General features: G+C 42.0%; 1 protein-coding gene across 1 annotated transcript in view; it reads left to right on the forward strand.

Moving 5' to 3' along the window:
* The window catches only part of CD53 (CD53 molecule), a 31800-nt gene extending 19395 nt beyond the window's left edge, over nt 1-12405 (forward strand). The window contains exons 4-8 of the mRNA XM_082614100.1: nt 1300-1374; nt 1952-2047; nt 9490-9570; nt 10616-10699; nt 11558-12405. Coding sequence (XP_082470226.1) covers nt 1300-1374; nt 1952-2047; nt 9490-9570; nt 10616-10699; nt 11558-11629 — 408 coding nt within the window. The 3' untranslated portion in view covers nt 11630-12405. The remainder of the gene's footprint in view (nt 1-1299; nt 1375-1951; nt 2048-9489; nt 9571-10615; nt 10700-11557) is intronic.
* Nucleotides 12406-16283: the final 3878 nt, after the last annotated feature.

The raw sequence follows: 16283 nt of genomic DNA on the forward strand, positions 1-16283 counted from the left end.
ACCATAGTTTGAGTGACCAAACTGGGTGAAGGCCTAGGCTGCAGCCATTGAGGTCTAACATGAGAGATGCTAGAGCTTTTCACTTGCTCCCTGTCAGTTACCTATCCTAAGGAGCACCTTTAGACTTAGGTTTTTCCTGTAAGATCTATGGAGGAAGAGCTCTTCGTTTCTCTGGTGTGCTCAGAACAAAGCTCGGTATAACAGTGCCGCTCTATCCATAAATATGGGTTCCCAATCACCTTTCTTTTTCCTCAAGTCATGTGGTTATTCTTCTTTCCATTATGGGTCAACTGTTAAACTGGAGTCAAGAGATAGAATAAGAGGGCTTTCCTGGTGACACAGTGGTTAAGAATCCACCTGTCAATGCAGGGGACATGGCTTCGAGCCCTGCTCTGGGAAGATCCCACATGTCGCAGAGCAACTAAGCCCATGTGCCACAACTACTTAGCCTGCACTGTAGAGCCCCGCGAGCCATGACTGCTGAAGCCTGTGCACCTAGAGCCCATGTTCTGCAACAAGACAAGCCACCACAATGAGAAGCGGGCGCACAGCAACAAAGACCCAACACAGCCAAAAATAAATTAATTAATTAAAAAGGGGGGATAGAATAAGAAAGTCCTTGTTCTCAGATAGTTCCCAGATAGTGGCAAAAGATGGAAGATTATAGACTTGGGAAAGAGGTTTTAAGTAGTCAAAATTTGTGTTGGGGTAAAAACTGAAGGAAAGTGAATAAGTGAAAATGTGTTTTCTGTTAATTGTGATTGGCATAAGCACCGAGAGTTGGAGATAAATATGAGTTAAGACCATGATTAGAGCACCTTTTCTCCCCATCTGTACAGGGCTCCTCTCAACCACTACCATTACCTTCCTCCACCCCAAAATAGCCCTTTGCTTGCAGAAAGGACCAGACCCCAAACTCTAAAGACACATGGTTTAGTTTACTAGTTTTTGCTCAGTTGTTTCAATAGGCTGATGCCAAAACTTCTCCACTGATTCAACAAATGGTATTACCTATGCATTATGCACATGGAGCTCAGTGGGTACAATGGGTAGAAGCACAATGGGAAGAAGAGAACAAAGTTAGAAGACAGCTGATCTGCCCTCTAGAGTCTTGGAGTCTAGTTGTAGGAAAAGAACAAATATTCCTCACAAAACAAGAGAAAGCTTATGAAGGCTCAAACAGGCAGGAACAGAACCTCCTGCACATGTGCAGAGACATGCCTGGATGCTCCCAGGGTGGAGTAGAAGTGGGGGAGGAATGAGGGTCAGTGCTGTGAGCATCTCTCTTCTTTGCCCCAGTTTTTTGTCCTGCTGCTGATTATCCTCCTTTCTGAGGTGACCTTGGCCATCCTGCTCTTCGTGTATGAACAGAAGGTAAGTTATAGAGAATCAAACTCATTTTTGTATTGCTAAGGTTGGGTAGTGTGCAGTGGAGAAGAAAGTGGCACAAAATAAGTCCTATAATAGAGTTAGAATCAAAGTAGAAGGAGGAAAGAAAGAGGGATTAATTGCAATTGGGGAGAGAAAAAATTCATGAAGGAGATTGCATTTGAGTGGTGTTTTGAAGGATGAATAGGAAGAACAGTAAAAAAGTAAGTTTATCTTCCTCCTATTTACCTATTTACTTTTCTCCATGTGTTTGGCAGTACAAAATATCTGTCTCAGTGCCTAAGAGAACTCACGCTTTAATTGTGCATTTTCTTCCTTTGTAAAACCAGAGTTCTGGAAGGACAAGAGACCACTGTGTACTTCTTCCTTCAATGCCATCTCATCCTCAGCATTTCTTCTTATATATAAGATCCTTCCCCTCACTTCCTAGTTCTGAAGAGACCATTTGGAAGGGAGGAGCAGATGGAACCATTTTATTAGCCTACATTAGAAATTCCTTGTTCCTTGAACTCACTTGCTTTTTACAATGTCTTCTCTGCTGGAATGGTGGTGCCCCACCCAGCTGAATGACTGTGTGGCTGAGGGTCTGACGGACAGCATCCAGCAGTATTACTCAGACAACAGCACCAAGGCGGCATGGGACTCCATCCAGTCATTTGTGAGTACAAGTGGAATCCTCCTCAGTTCAGCTCAGACATAATTTTCCAACCTCAGTCCCTGGGGACTAGACAGGTCTTCCTTTCATGAAAGTTTCAGAATCTAAGGTCCACAGCCCCTAGGTTCAGAACAATGCTTGGCTATCACAAACAGGAGAGCACAGGAATCAGCTTGATTGGTACAAAGTTATCTACATTCTCTCTTTTACCCTTCACCCACTCAGGTTCATTTTTTAAGCCTTACTAAGATGTAAGAAAGACCCAAACATGTTATACTAGATTCATTTATGTATTTTCCAAAATTTTTCTGAAAACAGAAATTGTTTAATGCAAGAAATCTCTTTTGAAGTTCTGAGTAGCCCAAATCATTCTTGTTATCTAGCTCACCAGCACCCCATTCCTCATGCCCTAACCCACTAACAAACATATATATTAACTTGGTATTCCTGCCTTGAGGTGTTGGGGTCAGGGAGCCAGCATGATACTGGCATAGCTTGTGTCTCAGACAATACCATTATGACCACATGGAGCCGCCTGTGGCCCTGCTATGCCTGCTTAGTGTGGAGTAAAAGAAATAGCACAGGGCTTCCCTGGTGGCGCAGTGGTTGAGAGTCTGCCTGCCGATGCAGGGGACATGGGTTCGTGCCCCGGTCTGGAAAGATCCCACATGCCGAGGAGCGGCTGGGCCCGTGAGCCATGGCCTCTGAGCCTGCGCGTCTGGAGCCTGTTCTCTGCAACAGAAGAGGCCACAGTGAGAGGCCCACATACAGCAAAAAAAAAAAGAAAGAAAGAAAAAAGAAAAGAAATAGCACAGGAATTAAAGCCCAGAGACCAGGATTGGGTAGTCTTGGAAAAGTCACTTAACCTTTCTGGATCCCCAATTCTTTCTTTTTCTTTCTTTTTTTTTTTTTAAATCCTGTTTAGAAGCCTTCTTATTATAGAATTTCTAGACTTATACAAAAGAAAAGAGAATAATAGAAAAATGAATCTCTGGGTACATATCACCCAGCTTCAATAGTCAACATTTTGCCAATGTTGTTTTAGCTAACCCTCTATGCTTTTTTTGCTAGTATTTATTAAAGCAAATAATAGATATTATATCATTTAAAATTAAATATAAAGATAATAACTTCTTTTTTAACAAACACTTTATTTATTTATTTTTTGCGGTACACGGACCTCTTACTGCTGCGGCCTCTCCTGCTGCAGAGCACAGGCTCTGGATGCACAGGCTCCGACGTGCAGGCTCCAGACGCACAGGCTCCGGACGCGCAGGCTCAGCGGCCATGGCTCACGGGCCCAGCCACTCCGTGGCACGTGGGACCCTCTCGGACCGGGGCACGAAGCTATGTCCCCTGCATCAGCAGGCGGACTCTCAACCACCGCGCCACCAGGGAAACCCCAAACACTTTATTTTTTTAGAGCAGTCTTAGGTTTACAACAGAACTGAGAGGGAGGTACAGAGATTTCCCATATACTCCCACAAATGCATAACCTCCCCCATTATCAACATCACTCACCAGAATGGTAAAATTTTTTAGATGAAGGATGAGCCTACATTGACACATAATTATCACCCAAAGTCCATAGTTAACATTAGGGTTCACTCTTGGTGTTGCACCTTCTATGCATTTGAACAAACTTATAATGACATATGTGCATCAGTATAATATCATACAGAGTAGTTTCCCTACCCTAGAAACCCTCTGTGCTCTGCCTATTTATACCTCCTCCTACCCTCATCCTTGGCAACCACTGATCTTTTTATTGTCTCCATAGTTTTGCCTTTTCCAGAATGTCGTATAGTTGAAGTCATACTGTATATAATCATTTCAAGCTGGCTTCTTCCACTTACTAATATACTTTTAAGATCCCTCCATGTCTTTTCATGGCTTGATAGCTCATTTACTTTTAATGTTAATATTCCATTTTCTGGATATACCACAGTTTACTTATTCATTCACCTACTGAAGGACATCTTGGTTGCTTCCAAGTTTTGGCAATTAAGAATAAAGCTGCTATAATCATCCATGAGCAGTTGTTTTTCTGTGGACATAACTTTTCAACTCCTTTGGATAAATACCGAGGAACATGATTGCTGGTTCATTTGGTGAAAGTATATATAATTTGTAAAAAGCCTCCAAATGGTCTTCCAAAGCATCTGTACCATTTCTCATTCCCACCAGCAATGTATGGGTGTTCCTGTTGCTCCACATCTCATGAGTATTTAGTGTCAGTGTTCCAGATTTTGACCACCTTCATAGGTGTGTACTGGTAGCTCATTGTTTTAATTTTCATTTCCTTGATGACGTATGATGTGGATTTTCATATGTTTATTTGCCATCTGTATATCTTCTGTGGTGAGGTGTCTGCTAAGGTTGTTGGTTCATTTTTTAATCAGGTTGGTTGTTTTCTTATTGTTGAATTTTAAGAGTTTTTTTTAATATTTAGTCAACAATCCTTTATTAGATGTGTCTTTTGCAAATATTTTCTCCCAGTCTGTGGCTTCTAATTCTCCTGATATTGTCTTTTGCAGAATATAAGTTTTAAATTTTAACTGAGTCCAGCTTATCAATTATTTCTTTCATGGGTCATACCTTTGGTGTTTCTTCTAAAAATATATCATCATAACCGAGGTCATGTAAGTTTTCTCCTGTATTATCTTCTAGGATTTTTATAGTTTTATGTTTTACTTTTAGGTCTATGATCTATTTGGAGTTAATTTTTGTGAAGGGTGTAAGGTCTCAGTCTAGATTTTTTTCTTTCTTTCTTTCCTTTTCTTTTTTTTTTTTTTTGCATGTGAATGACCAGTTGTTCCAGCACCATTTGTTAAACAGACTATCTTTTTTCCATTGTATTGCCTTTCCTCCTTTGTAAAAGATCATATGACTATATTTTTGCAGGCCTGTTTCTGGGCTCTCTAAATCTATTTGTCTATTCTTTCACCAATACCGTACTCTCTTGATTACTGTAGCTTTATAGTAAGTCTTGAAGTTGGGTAGCATCAGTCCTCCAACTTTGTTCTTTTTCTTCAATATTGTATTGACTACTCTGAGTCTTTTGCCTCTCTATATAAACTTCAGAATCAGTTGGTTCATATCCATAAAATAGCTGGCTGGGATTTTGATTGGGGTAGCACTGAATCTATAGATCAAGTTGGGAAGAACTAATACCTTAACATTGAGTCTTCCTATCCACGAACATGGCATATCTCCCCATTTACTTGGTTCTTCTTTGATTTTGTTCATCAGAGTTTTATGAGTTTTTCCTCATACAGATCTTGTACATATTTTGTTAGATTTATATTGAATACCTAAATATTTCATTTTGGGGGATGCTAGTGTAAATAGTATTGTGTTTTTAATTTCAAATTTCACTTATTCATTGTTGTAATATAGGAAAGCAATTGACTTTTGTATATTAACTTTATGTTCTGCAGCCTTGTTATAATCGCTTGTTAGTCCCAGGAATTTTTTATGTCAATTCTTTCAGATTCTCATCATAGATGATCATATCACCTGTGAACAAAAACAGTTTTATGTCTTCCTTCCCACTCTGTATACTCTTTCTTTCTTTCTTTTTTATATTTTTGTGCTCCCCTCTAAAGTTTTCACTGTGTACATCTCTTATTTTCCCTAATTCAGTTAACATTTTTATTACCAATATTTTGAATTCTTTATCTGTAAATTATTTCTATTGCATTATTTATTTATTCAGAGGTTTTCTTTTTCCCTTTCAATTGAGAGCAGGTCCTCTGCCTTTTCATTTTACTTAACTTTCTCTGCCTCTATGAATTTAGGTGAAAGTGTTACCTATTGCAGTCTTGAAGGGGTGTTGTTATGTGGGAGTGTCCCTGTATAGACTGTGCATGCCCAAAGCCTTTGGTGGGAGAGCTGGATTTGATGTGGATGCAAGTCACATCTTTCCTTAGTGTGTGCTGACAGCTATCACTTTGGTGGGGAGTGGGACTAGAGATGGAAGGGCTAGATCTAGAGCCAGATGTAAGGCAGAACTTCCCCTCTGCTCAGTGATCATCACTGCCCTATCAGTGGCAGGGTCTGGTCCAAGTTGCTGGAGCCAAAGCCCTGAGAGTCAGACCTGAACTGGATCTGTTCCCTTTAAATGTGTGTTTTCCCCTCTGCCTGCACTGGGACCCTTGACCCAGAAAGGGGACGTGCTGAAGCAAGTGGGACCTCTGTGGGCTCTTGGCTCATGTCAGCTGAAGACAGACATCTGAGCTGTCTTTGATATGCTGCTTCACAGACACCTGCAATTGTTTCCCTCATTCTGCTCAGAAGCAGCCTTGGGTGCAAATCCCCTTGTCCCTCACAGCCAATCACTGCCCCCAGCCTCTGCTTCCCCTGCTCTGTTGTGGAGCCACACCTCAGGGCAGGTGGGGTCCGCATGGGTTCTCAGTGTATGGCGGGTGGGGGGAAGGTGGTGGAACAGCCTCCATCAGAGATCTAGGATGTTTCTGATGCACTGGTTGAGTAAACACCAACAATGGCAGCTGCTGCCCCACCCAGGCTCCGCCCCGATACTGGGTCACCTCTGTGTCCCACGGTTTCCATCTTCTTCTTGGTCATGGCCACCCCAGGTCAAGTGCTGCACTATGACATGGAATGAGTGGGGCCAGAGCGTTTGCTTGGCTTGGGTTAGGGCATGTGAGTAGGTGGTTGCAAGAAATCTGGCAGCTGCTAAAGCAAACATCTCTCCACCCTGCCTTGGAGGCAAGCCAGCATGCATGCGCTCCTCATGAGTGGAGTCCAGGCTTACACAGCCCTCCTGTTGATCCAACCAGTACTCCAGTCAGACAAGACACCTTTTCTCACAAGCATAGGACCCCACGACTGGGGCTCCAAATTTGTGGTTCTCACCACTCACTCCCCAGGTTCGGTATCCCACCCATGATTCTCCGTTTTACTCTGAGTTCCCTCCCAGGGGCACAGGTCCTGACCTAATCACTTTTTTTCCCTTCCTGCTCAATTATATGTGTTTTTTTTTTTACAGCCTTGGTTGTACAGGAGTCCTTCTGCCAGTTTTTAGTTAGTTTTCAGTGAGAATTTTTCCACATGTAGATGTATTTTTGATGTGTACATAGGGGGAGGTGAGCTTCATGTCCTCATACTCCACCATCTTGATCAATCTCTCCAGGCCACCTTTTAATTTTGATGATTTTCTCTATTGATTTCCTGTTTTCAATTTCATTGATTTCTGCTTTAATTCTCATTTATTTTTCTTCTTACTTTGAACTTAATTTGCTCTTCTTTTTCTAGTTTTCTAAGATATACACTGAGATTATTGATTTTTTAATCTTTTTTCTTTTCTAATATTTTTATTCAGTGTATAAATTTACCTCTAAGCACTGCTTTTGCTGCATCCCATATATTTTTATGTTGTGTTTTCATTTTTATATACGTTTTCCAATATTTTTAAATTTCCCTTGAGATTTTTTCTCTGATCATGTGTTATTTAGAAGTGTGTTGTTTAATCTTCTTGTAAAATAAGGTATTTTTAATACACCTAAAATTTTACAATAATTCCTTAATATCATTAATAAATATCTATAATCATTTACCTAAAAATATTATTTTTAATTGGTTTCTTCCAACCAAGATCCAAACGAGGTCCACATATTACATTTGGATAATATGTCTCTAAATCTCTTTTAATCTATGATAGTATCTCTCTGTGTTCATGCTATTTATTTGTGGAAAGAAATTAGGTTGTTTGTCCTATAGAATTCCCCAATTTCTGGATTTGGCTATTTGCTTCTCAAAGTATTTTAGCATCAGGGAGTCTCTGTCTCCTTTGTGAATCTGGAGGCTTGATAAAGGTTCCATTTTTGGTGAGACTAACATAGATATTTCCTACAGCATCACGTAAGCAGGCACAGAATATCTGATTGTCCTACTTTTTGTGATCTTAAGACTTGTTGGTGAGTGTCAGAGGACAGAGGGAAAAAAAACTGCCCAAAAAACTGAGAAGGTATCTTGAGACCAAAAAGCGAGGCATACAGCTCCATATAATCAATGGATCAGCTTATTATAGGGTAACTTACAGAGTGGGATTGGGAGTGGGCAGATGATTTGGAGGCATTTGCAGATGCATTCCACACTGCCAAGGGACCATTGGGATGGTCTTATAGGTAACCTAGGGTATGGGGGTAGATACTTGGAAGCAGGACGTGCATTCCTAGGTCAAGATTAGCCATCTTACATTCCATCACTTCAATATGTTCTTCCTCTTGTTGTATTTTCTTTGATATAATGTCCTAAGTTGAAGGACATGCCATCCAGACAGTCCTCTCTAGTGCCAGCGCCTCTTTAGTCTTCTCTAGTTCCCAGGTGAACTGTAATTCCTTTTCTGTGCTAATACTTAGAATGCATAACAAAGGCCATGCAACAGCTGCAATAGCTTGCTCACTTTTTTTTCACCCCACTTTCGCTTTGCTACCTCTTCCATTAATACATCTAGTATGCCCTTTGGTGTTTTCAGGGTATCCCTCTACTCTTGCACCAGCCTGAAGTGTTCCATAAATATAGCCAGATCATCCCACATGAAAATGGCTGGCCAGCCTGGGATTTCCCCCACAGACAACAAGCTTTTCCCTGTTTGTCCCCTTCACCCATTTCTGCATTATTTTAAGTCTCCTGCCTGGCTTGCCAATTGTCCAATGATGGAGGGAACGAAAAGTGCCCAGTGAACTGAGGAGGCATCTTGAGACCAAAAATCAAGGCAGGCAGCTTCATGTAATCACTGGATCAGTTTATTATAGGGTAACTTACTCACAGGGTAGTATTAGGATCTGGAGGACAACAATCAGGAAGCATTCGCAGCTACACTCCACACTGCCAAGGAGCTGTTGGGACAATTTTATAGTTAACTTAGGGTATGGAGGTAGACGCTTGGAAGCAGGACATACATTCCTAAGTCAGAATGAATGGTAACTAGTCTTGTGGGCACCGGGAGTACATCAGCAAAGTTATCATCATTGTTTGGGGACTAACAGAGCATAGAGGCCACAATATTAATTACAAAGCTCTTTATGACATAGAAGTGATTTACTGTACCTTGGGTAGGGTCAGTGGTAGGGCAGGAGAAACTGTAAGGGCCCAAGATAGCATCAGCTATGCTAACAGCCATACAATGGGTCTAGGTGTGGTCAGCCTGATCCCTCCATTATAAAGTCTCCTGTGTGCCTAATTTTTTATTTGTAAAATGTGAATAAATTAAATATGCCCTCTCTACTTCAAGAAGTTTTGTGTGAAGGAAATGGTATCACAGGTTTGAAAGTACTTAGTTCTAAGGAGCCATAGTAGTCAGGCTAATTCTGGATTTTCTGCTACAGAGTCAGATCTGAAGGCCCTACCATTTCTCCAAGGTCCATGGTTTTCTTTCTGTTATCTTACTAACGATCACTTGTTTGGGGTTTGGTTTTCAGCTGCAATGTTGTGGTGTAAATGGCACGAGTGATTGGATGGGCAGCCCACCAGCATCTTGCCCCTCAGACCCACAAGTTAAGGTAATTTATTTTTAGAAACTTTTCTGCTATTGGCCACTGCGGTTAAACTTTAAATTACCTTAGAAACTCCAGTCGTACAGGACCTAGTCCTCCCAGCCAGAAACAGGAAACCTTAAACAAAAGAGAGACCAGGGAAACAACCCATATAACTAAACGAATAAGAAAAACAAAAAAGAAAAAGAATAAGTTCATCTAGATTAAAGATGCCATGAAGAATCTTGCTACTCTAAACTATTACAATAGAGGGGAAGATTTATGTGATAGTGGCAGAAGACTATGTCTAGATTTTTCTTGAGCAAGAATTAGGTCTTCTTATGGTTGAAAGTGAAATTGTAAGGTTGAAGCAGAAAAGCTTCTCTCTACCTGTTTCCCTGCTCTCCTTCCTTGGAGATGGCAGCATCCAACACTTTAGCAGAATGAATCATAAGTGAAGGAGTGAGGAGTTGGGGAAGAGAGAGGTGATGGAACTTTTGACTAGACCCAGAGAAGAAGCCCAAATCAACTTTCAACTAGACTAAGTCCCTAAGGTCCTGTTAGCCCATGTTACTCACTTGAAGTTGTTTGGAAATCTCTGGAATTTGGGAGGGTCTGTGAAGAAAGACTGGGACACCTACCAACAAGCAACTGCCCTGCAGCTTGGCAGGCCTATTATGTTTACTGGCTTTTGAAGCAGAAGCTGAAATGCAACCAATCCTAGGATTGCATAGCCTATATTCCCATTTGTCAATCCCAAGACACTAATGAATATTCAAAAAACACAAAGACATATGTTGTTGACCTGTGTCTTAGGATCTAGTTTAATTCAGTGTGTAAAGATCTAAGACTTCTACATTAGATGACACTGTAATGATAACAATATCAGAAAAGTCTCTAGTTTAATATTTTCTATTTTATGCCCATTTCTTCATCCATATAAAAAAATAAAAATATAATGCCTGGCCTAAGTCTCTTGGCATAAGGCAAAATACAAACTGTCTTCCCAAATAAGCCTCCTGATAAAGTTGAGTAATATAGTAGTGTCATTTGTATTTGTAATTTTTTCTAGGGTTGCTATGTAAAAGCAAAACTGTGGTTTCACTCCAATTTCCTGTATATTGGAATCATCACTATCTGTGTATGTGTGATCCAGGTAAGAGCTTAACCAGAGGACTACTTTGAGGATTAAATGAGATGTAATGTAATTTTTAGAACGGTACCAGGTACATATATATGAGCTCCTCCAGTCAAGTAGAAAATGATGTTATTACCAGTTTAAGGCATACAGAAAATATGCTGTAAGATCTATCTGGTCAATTTATCCCTAAGGGAAATGAGTGTTTCATTGTCAAATTAAAAGCCACCAAGCAGAACCTTACTTTGGTCCCTCACAGAGCTGGTCTGGAAAAGCCTGTGATGAATAAAGCATTCCACTTGAAAAATTGGCCTTGTGTGCTAAGCAGGAGTTGGTGATGAAAACTGTAATCAATTTCCTCATTGCTTCTCTGCTTAGTTTGACAAGTCAGGGGTGAATGGGGGGTAGTTTTTTGTTTTTTTTTATTATGTAATATTTCTACCATTTTGATACCCAAGTGTCTTGAGTGTACCACAGATTAGCTAAGACCTAATCAAGAAGCTCAGAGAGAAATGATTTTTCTCTACTTGAAAACCAAGGAGGCCTAAGGCAAGGGTAGAGATCACTCGCTGCACAAAGTGTTGACCTGTGCAGAGCTTGATTATACCAGCAGCAGGATTTCTGTGATTTCTTAAGGAGACAAAAGATGTCCCAACACTTTATACTCTACTGTCTTGCCATCATTACCCCCACTTGTCTCCCCACTGCCATTCTAAAGCTAAAGGAGAAAACTCCTGAGAAAGAATTAGAAGTGATAGTAGGAAGGGTAGTCTCAGTGTGATGGACAATTTCCTTTTCTCTGAGACTGATTCCAGGGACTGTGGGTGAGATGTTTCCATCCGTAAAGACCTCACATTTTCCCAACTCTTTCCTCAGGTACTGGGGATGTCCTTTGCACTGACGTTGAACTGCCAGATTGACAAAACCAGCCAGGTCCTAGGATTATGACCTGAGACTGCCTTGTGTTGGAGAGACTTGTTCATCACTGGAAATCCAAAACAACTTGTAACATGAAGCCCTAAATGACCACCTCCTGAACTGGTACCTTTGTCCCCCTCCCATCTCTTCCCTGTTGTCCCATACAACCAGAGAAGAGGGTGTTGGTCAGGCACTTCCCATCTCAGATAACAAGACAATCCTTTACCATTCATGGCAGCAGCCTTGTCACTCATTAATAACTGAGCATTTGTCAGACATGAAAGTCCAAGAGAACCTGTTGTAGCAATGGCTCAAGATCAAAGGATGGGTCTGCAGCTTGAGTTTTTGCATCTTCCCATTGTCAAACAAGTCTCTGGCCTCTAAATCTTGCCCAGTCCACTCTCCAAAGTCAACCAAGAGATAAGCTTAAGGGAGCTCTGGGGCCAGGTTCACTGGATCATTGTCACAATCCTCTGTTTCCTTTTGACTGGGGGCCTTGGCTACAGGAATGACAGAGTACCCTTTCTCCAAAGGTTAGGTTTCATTTCAATTTCTTAAAGGGTCTTATTGATTCATCTAAGTCTTTCCAAGATAAACTATCCAATCACTCACTCCCTGATTTCAGCCAATCTCTTAGCCTTTGATTTACATAACTATGAAGGAATTCAGCAGGATAGGTATTTCTGGTGGTTTAGGTGATAATCATATTCAAAAGAGTTCTGGTGTTATTTCTCTTTCAGATAAGGTTTTGTTAATGTACTATTTTAATTCTTCAATAAATAAAATAGCTTATGCTCTGTCAGTCACTACATTCTCATTCTTTTGTCTCAAATATAATTTCCATGACTCAGCCTGATTGCCCTGCCAGCAAGTGCTGCATAATGAATTACTCTAAAACTTGTCACTGAGAACAATGAACATTTATTATCTGACAGTTTTTGTTGATCATGAATCTGGGAGCAGCTTTATTGGGTGATTCTGGCTCGTGAACTCTCACATGACTACAATCAAGATGTCAGCTGCAGTCATCTCAAGTCTCAACTAGAAGAGGATACACTTCCAAGTTCTCATATGGTTCCTGATAGGCATCAGTTCTTTGCCACATGCACCTTTCCATAGCACTGCCTTATGACATGGAATCTGATTCTCCCCATAGCAAGGTATTCAAGAAACAGCATGAAATACAGCACCCAAAACAAGCCATATACTCCTTTTACAACCTAACTCAGAAGTGCCATCACATCAGTCCTGCTGTATACTATTCCTTAGAAGAAAGTTGAAAAGTTCAAACTCAAGGGGAGGAAATTACACAACTGTGTAGATACTATGGGGTGGAGATCACTGGAGGCTATCTTAGAGGTGGTCAACTACACCATGTTTGTGGGGTCAGGAGAAGCTAAATTTAATTGTCTATATGATAACCATACTTTGAAAGCAAAAGATCAGACCACATCTAATACAGAGTCAAATGTAGAGAAATTAAAGAAAGGAGTGACAGAATTGGTTTCTATTCTCAAAGATTTGTGTAGGATCTCCAACTTCCTTTTAGGAAAATTGATCAAATTCATAGTAGTTTATAGGGAAATATATATCTTTTGCACTTTCCTGAGGCAAAGTAGCAGAGGAGACATTCTCATGATTATCACAAGTATCAAACATGTCTCACATTCAACATGCACAAAATAAAACTTATTATATCTTCCAAGCCTGTTTCTCTTCTTTGTTCCCCCATATCAGTGAGTGATAAGACCACCTTCTGGTTGCCGTAGCCAGAAACCAGGGCTTTGTCCTACCTCTAGCCTGCCCTTCACTCCCAACCTCCAGTCAGTCATAAAGTTCTAAGGATTCAGCTACAAAATACCTAATTCATCCACTCTCCCCATTTCATTTCTTGCCTATATTCCTTCAGTTGTCTACTATCTGTTCTCCTAGTACCTACTATTGACCCCATCTAAGCTTTTCTCCATACAGTAGCCAAAATAATATTTCTAAAACATAAATATAATCAGGAGACTTTCGAACCCTGGGTCAAGATGGCAGAGTGGGAGAAAGTGGAGTTTTCATCTCCTCACAGGTACAGCAGGGGTGCATCAGAACAGTTCTTCCAGAGCACCTGCTGGGTTTTGATGGGGAAACTTGGACACCTGGCGGACAGGAGGGGTCCGTGTACAGCTTGGTGGGACATGGGAGGGAAGGAAAGAGGGAAGGAGGGAGGGAAGAGTGATGGAGATGGGACAGGGCTGGCACCCCTAGGGGGAGGGGCTTGGGGAGAAGAGAGGTTTCAGCACTCAGGGGGACCCACTACTGGCAGGGGGATCAGCAGGGACAGGGGGGAACTTCAAGGGGTGGGGGTTCAGAGGGGTGCCCTGCAAAGGTCTGTGGGGGGAGGGACGGGGTGGGGCCTGTGTGTGTGCTCTGTGCCAGGCCCCTACATGCCCCAGCCTGGGATGTGTGTCCCCTGGTGGGGAGAAGGGCTGGGTGCTGGACAGTGGGGTTTGGAGGGTGGGCCCAGGGAGGGGACCACTGTGGGAGGTGGGGAGATGACCTGGGGTGGCAAGGGGGAAGGGTTCCACAGCCAGGAAGGTTGGTGTAGGAGGCCCAGGCCACCAGCGAAGTGGGGCACAATTGTTGAGTGGTGCGCGGAGGGCAAGGCCACCATTGCAACACCATTCTCTGCCCACCAGCCTGGCCTCCTTGGGCAGTGGCAGGGGCACACACCTAAGCAGGCTCAACCACCCCTCAAACCAGGGTTTCCCCCCACCACTCAGGCCCCAGCAAGCCTGCTATGGTGCTGGGCCTGAGCCCTAACCTCATGGAGGTCTCTTCAGGCCATATAGGTCCCATGCCTGAGCCCTGCCCCTGCTGAGGCCTCCTCTGGCTTCTCGGATCCCAATGGACCCAAGTACAACACCCCCCAGGGCTTCTGGGGGCTGCTTGAGTCCTGGTGGACCTGAGGACTGTCCCCCACAAAACCTAGAAAGGCTGCGCAGGTCCTGGTGGCCCATGTGCTGCCCCTGACAAAGCCCCTCCTAGGGCTGTGAGGGTCCAGGCAGGCCGAGCACTGCCATTCTCCAAAGCCTCCTCAAGCCGTGATGGCCCCTGTGGACACACACATGGAAGCCTGCACCCAAGCTGGCTTGCACGAGCACGTGTGCTCTGGGTCAGCTTCAAGAGCAGACACAGGTGAAAGAAACACACGCAAAGGTGGGGCTGACAGAGAGGGTACAGATAACTACCTAAAGGTATTCGAGGCCCTCCTGGGGAGACAGGGGTTGGATGTAGCTCACTGTGGGGGCAATGAAACTGATAGCAGAGGCACAAGGGAATTTTAATTTTTTAATTTAAAAATTGTCTTAAGTTAAAAAAATTTTTTGGCTATTGTGTTTTGTTTCATTTTTATTTTTATTTTTTCTAATATATTTTTTATTTTTCTAATTTTATTTTATTTTTTATTCTTTGTTATTGTTCTGCTCTTTTTTGTTTGTTGTCTGTTTTTCTTTTTTGTTCCTTTTTGCTGCACTTCATGGCTTGTGGGATCTTAGTTTCCAGGCTGGAGGTTGGGCCTGAGCCCCTGTGGTGGGAGCACTGGACTAACAGAGAACTTCAGACACCAGGCAACATTAATCTCTGTGAGTTCTCACAGAGATCCTCACCTTGGCACCAAGACCCAGCTCCACACAACTGACTGCAAACTCCAGTGTTGGATGCCACAAGCCAAACGAGCAGCAAGACAGGAACATAGCCCCACCTATCAACAAAAATGAGATGACAGAGAAATATGTTACAGATAGAGGAACAAGGCAAAAGCCTGCAAGACCAAATAAATGAAGAGGAAATAGGCAATCTACCTGAAAAAGAATTCAGAGTAATGATAGTAAAGATGATCCAAAATCTCAGATATAGAATGGAGGCATGGGTCAAGAAAATACAAGAAATGTATAATGGACCTAGAAGAACTAAAGAACAAACAATCAGTGATGAACAACACAATAATTGAAATGAAAAATACACTAGAAGGAATCAATAGCAGAATAATTGAGGGAGAAGAATGAATGAGTGAGCTGGAAGATAGAATGGTGGAAATAACTGCCTAGGAGCAGAAAAAAGAATGAAAAGAAATGAGGACAGTCACAGAGACTTCTGCAACCACATTAAATGAACCAACATTCGAATTATAGGGGTCCCAGAAGAAGAAGAAAGAGAGAAAAGACCTGAGAAAACACTTGAAGAGATTATAGTTGAAAACTTTCCTAACATGGGAAAGGAAGTAGCCACCCAAGTCCAGGAAGGGCAGAGAATCCCACACAGGATAAATCCAAGGAGAAACATGTCGAGACACCTATTAATCAAACTAACAAAAGTTAAATTCAAAGAAATATTAAAAGCAGCAAGGGAAAAGCAACAAATAACAGACAAGGGAAACCCCATAATGTTATCAACTGATTTTTCAGCAGAAACTCTGCAGTCCAGAATAGAGTGGCAGGATATGTTTAAAGTGATGAAAGGGAAGAACCTACAACCAAGATTAGTCTACCCAGCAAGGATCTCATTCAGATTCGACAGAGAAATAAAAAGCTTTACAGACAAGAAAAAGCTAAGAGAATTCAGCATCACCAAACTAGCTATACAACAAATGTTAAAGGAACTTCTCTAAGTGGGAAACACAAGAGAAGAAAAGGACTTA

Source organism: Mesoplodon mirus (genome assembly GCF_964341445.2).
Source record: "Mesoplodon mirus genome assembly, chromosome: 3".
NCBI lineage: Eukaryota > Metazoa > Chordata > Mammalia > Artiodactyla > Ziphiidae > Mesoplodon > Mesoplodon mirus.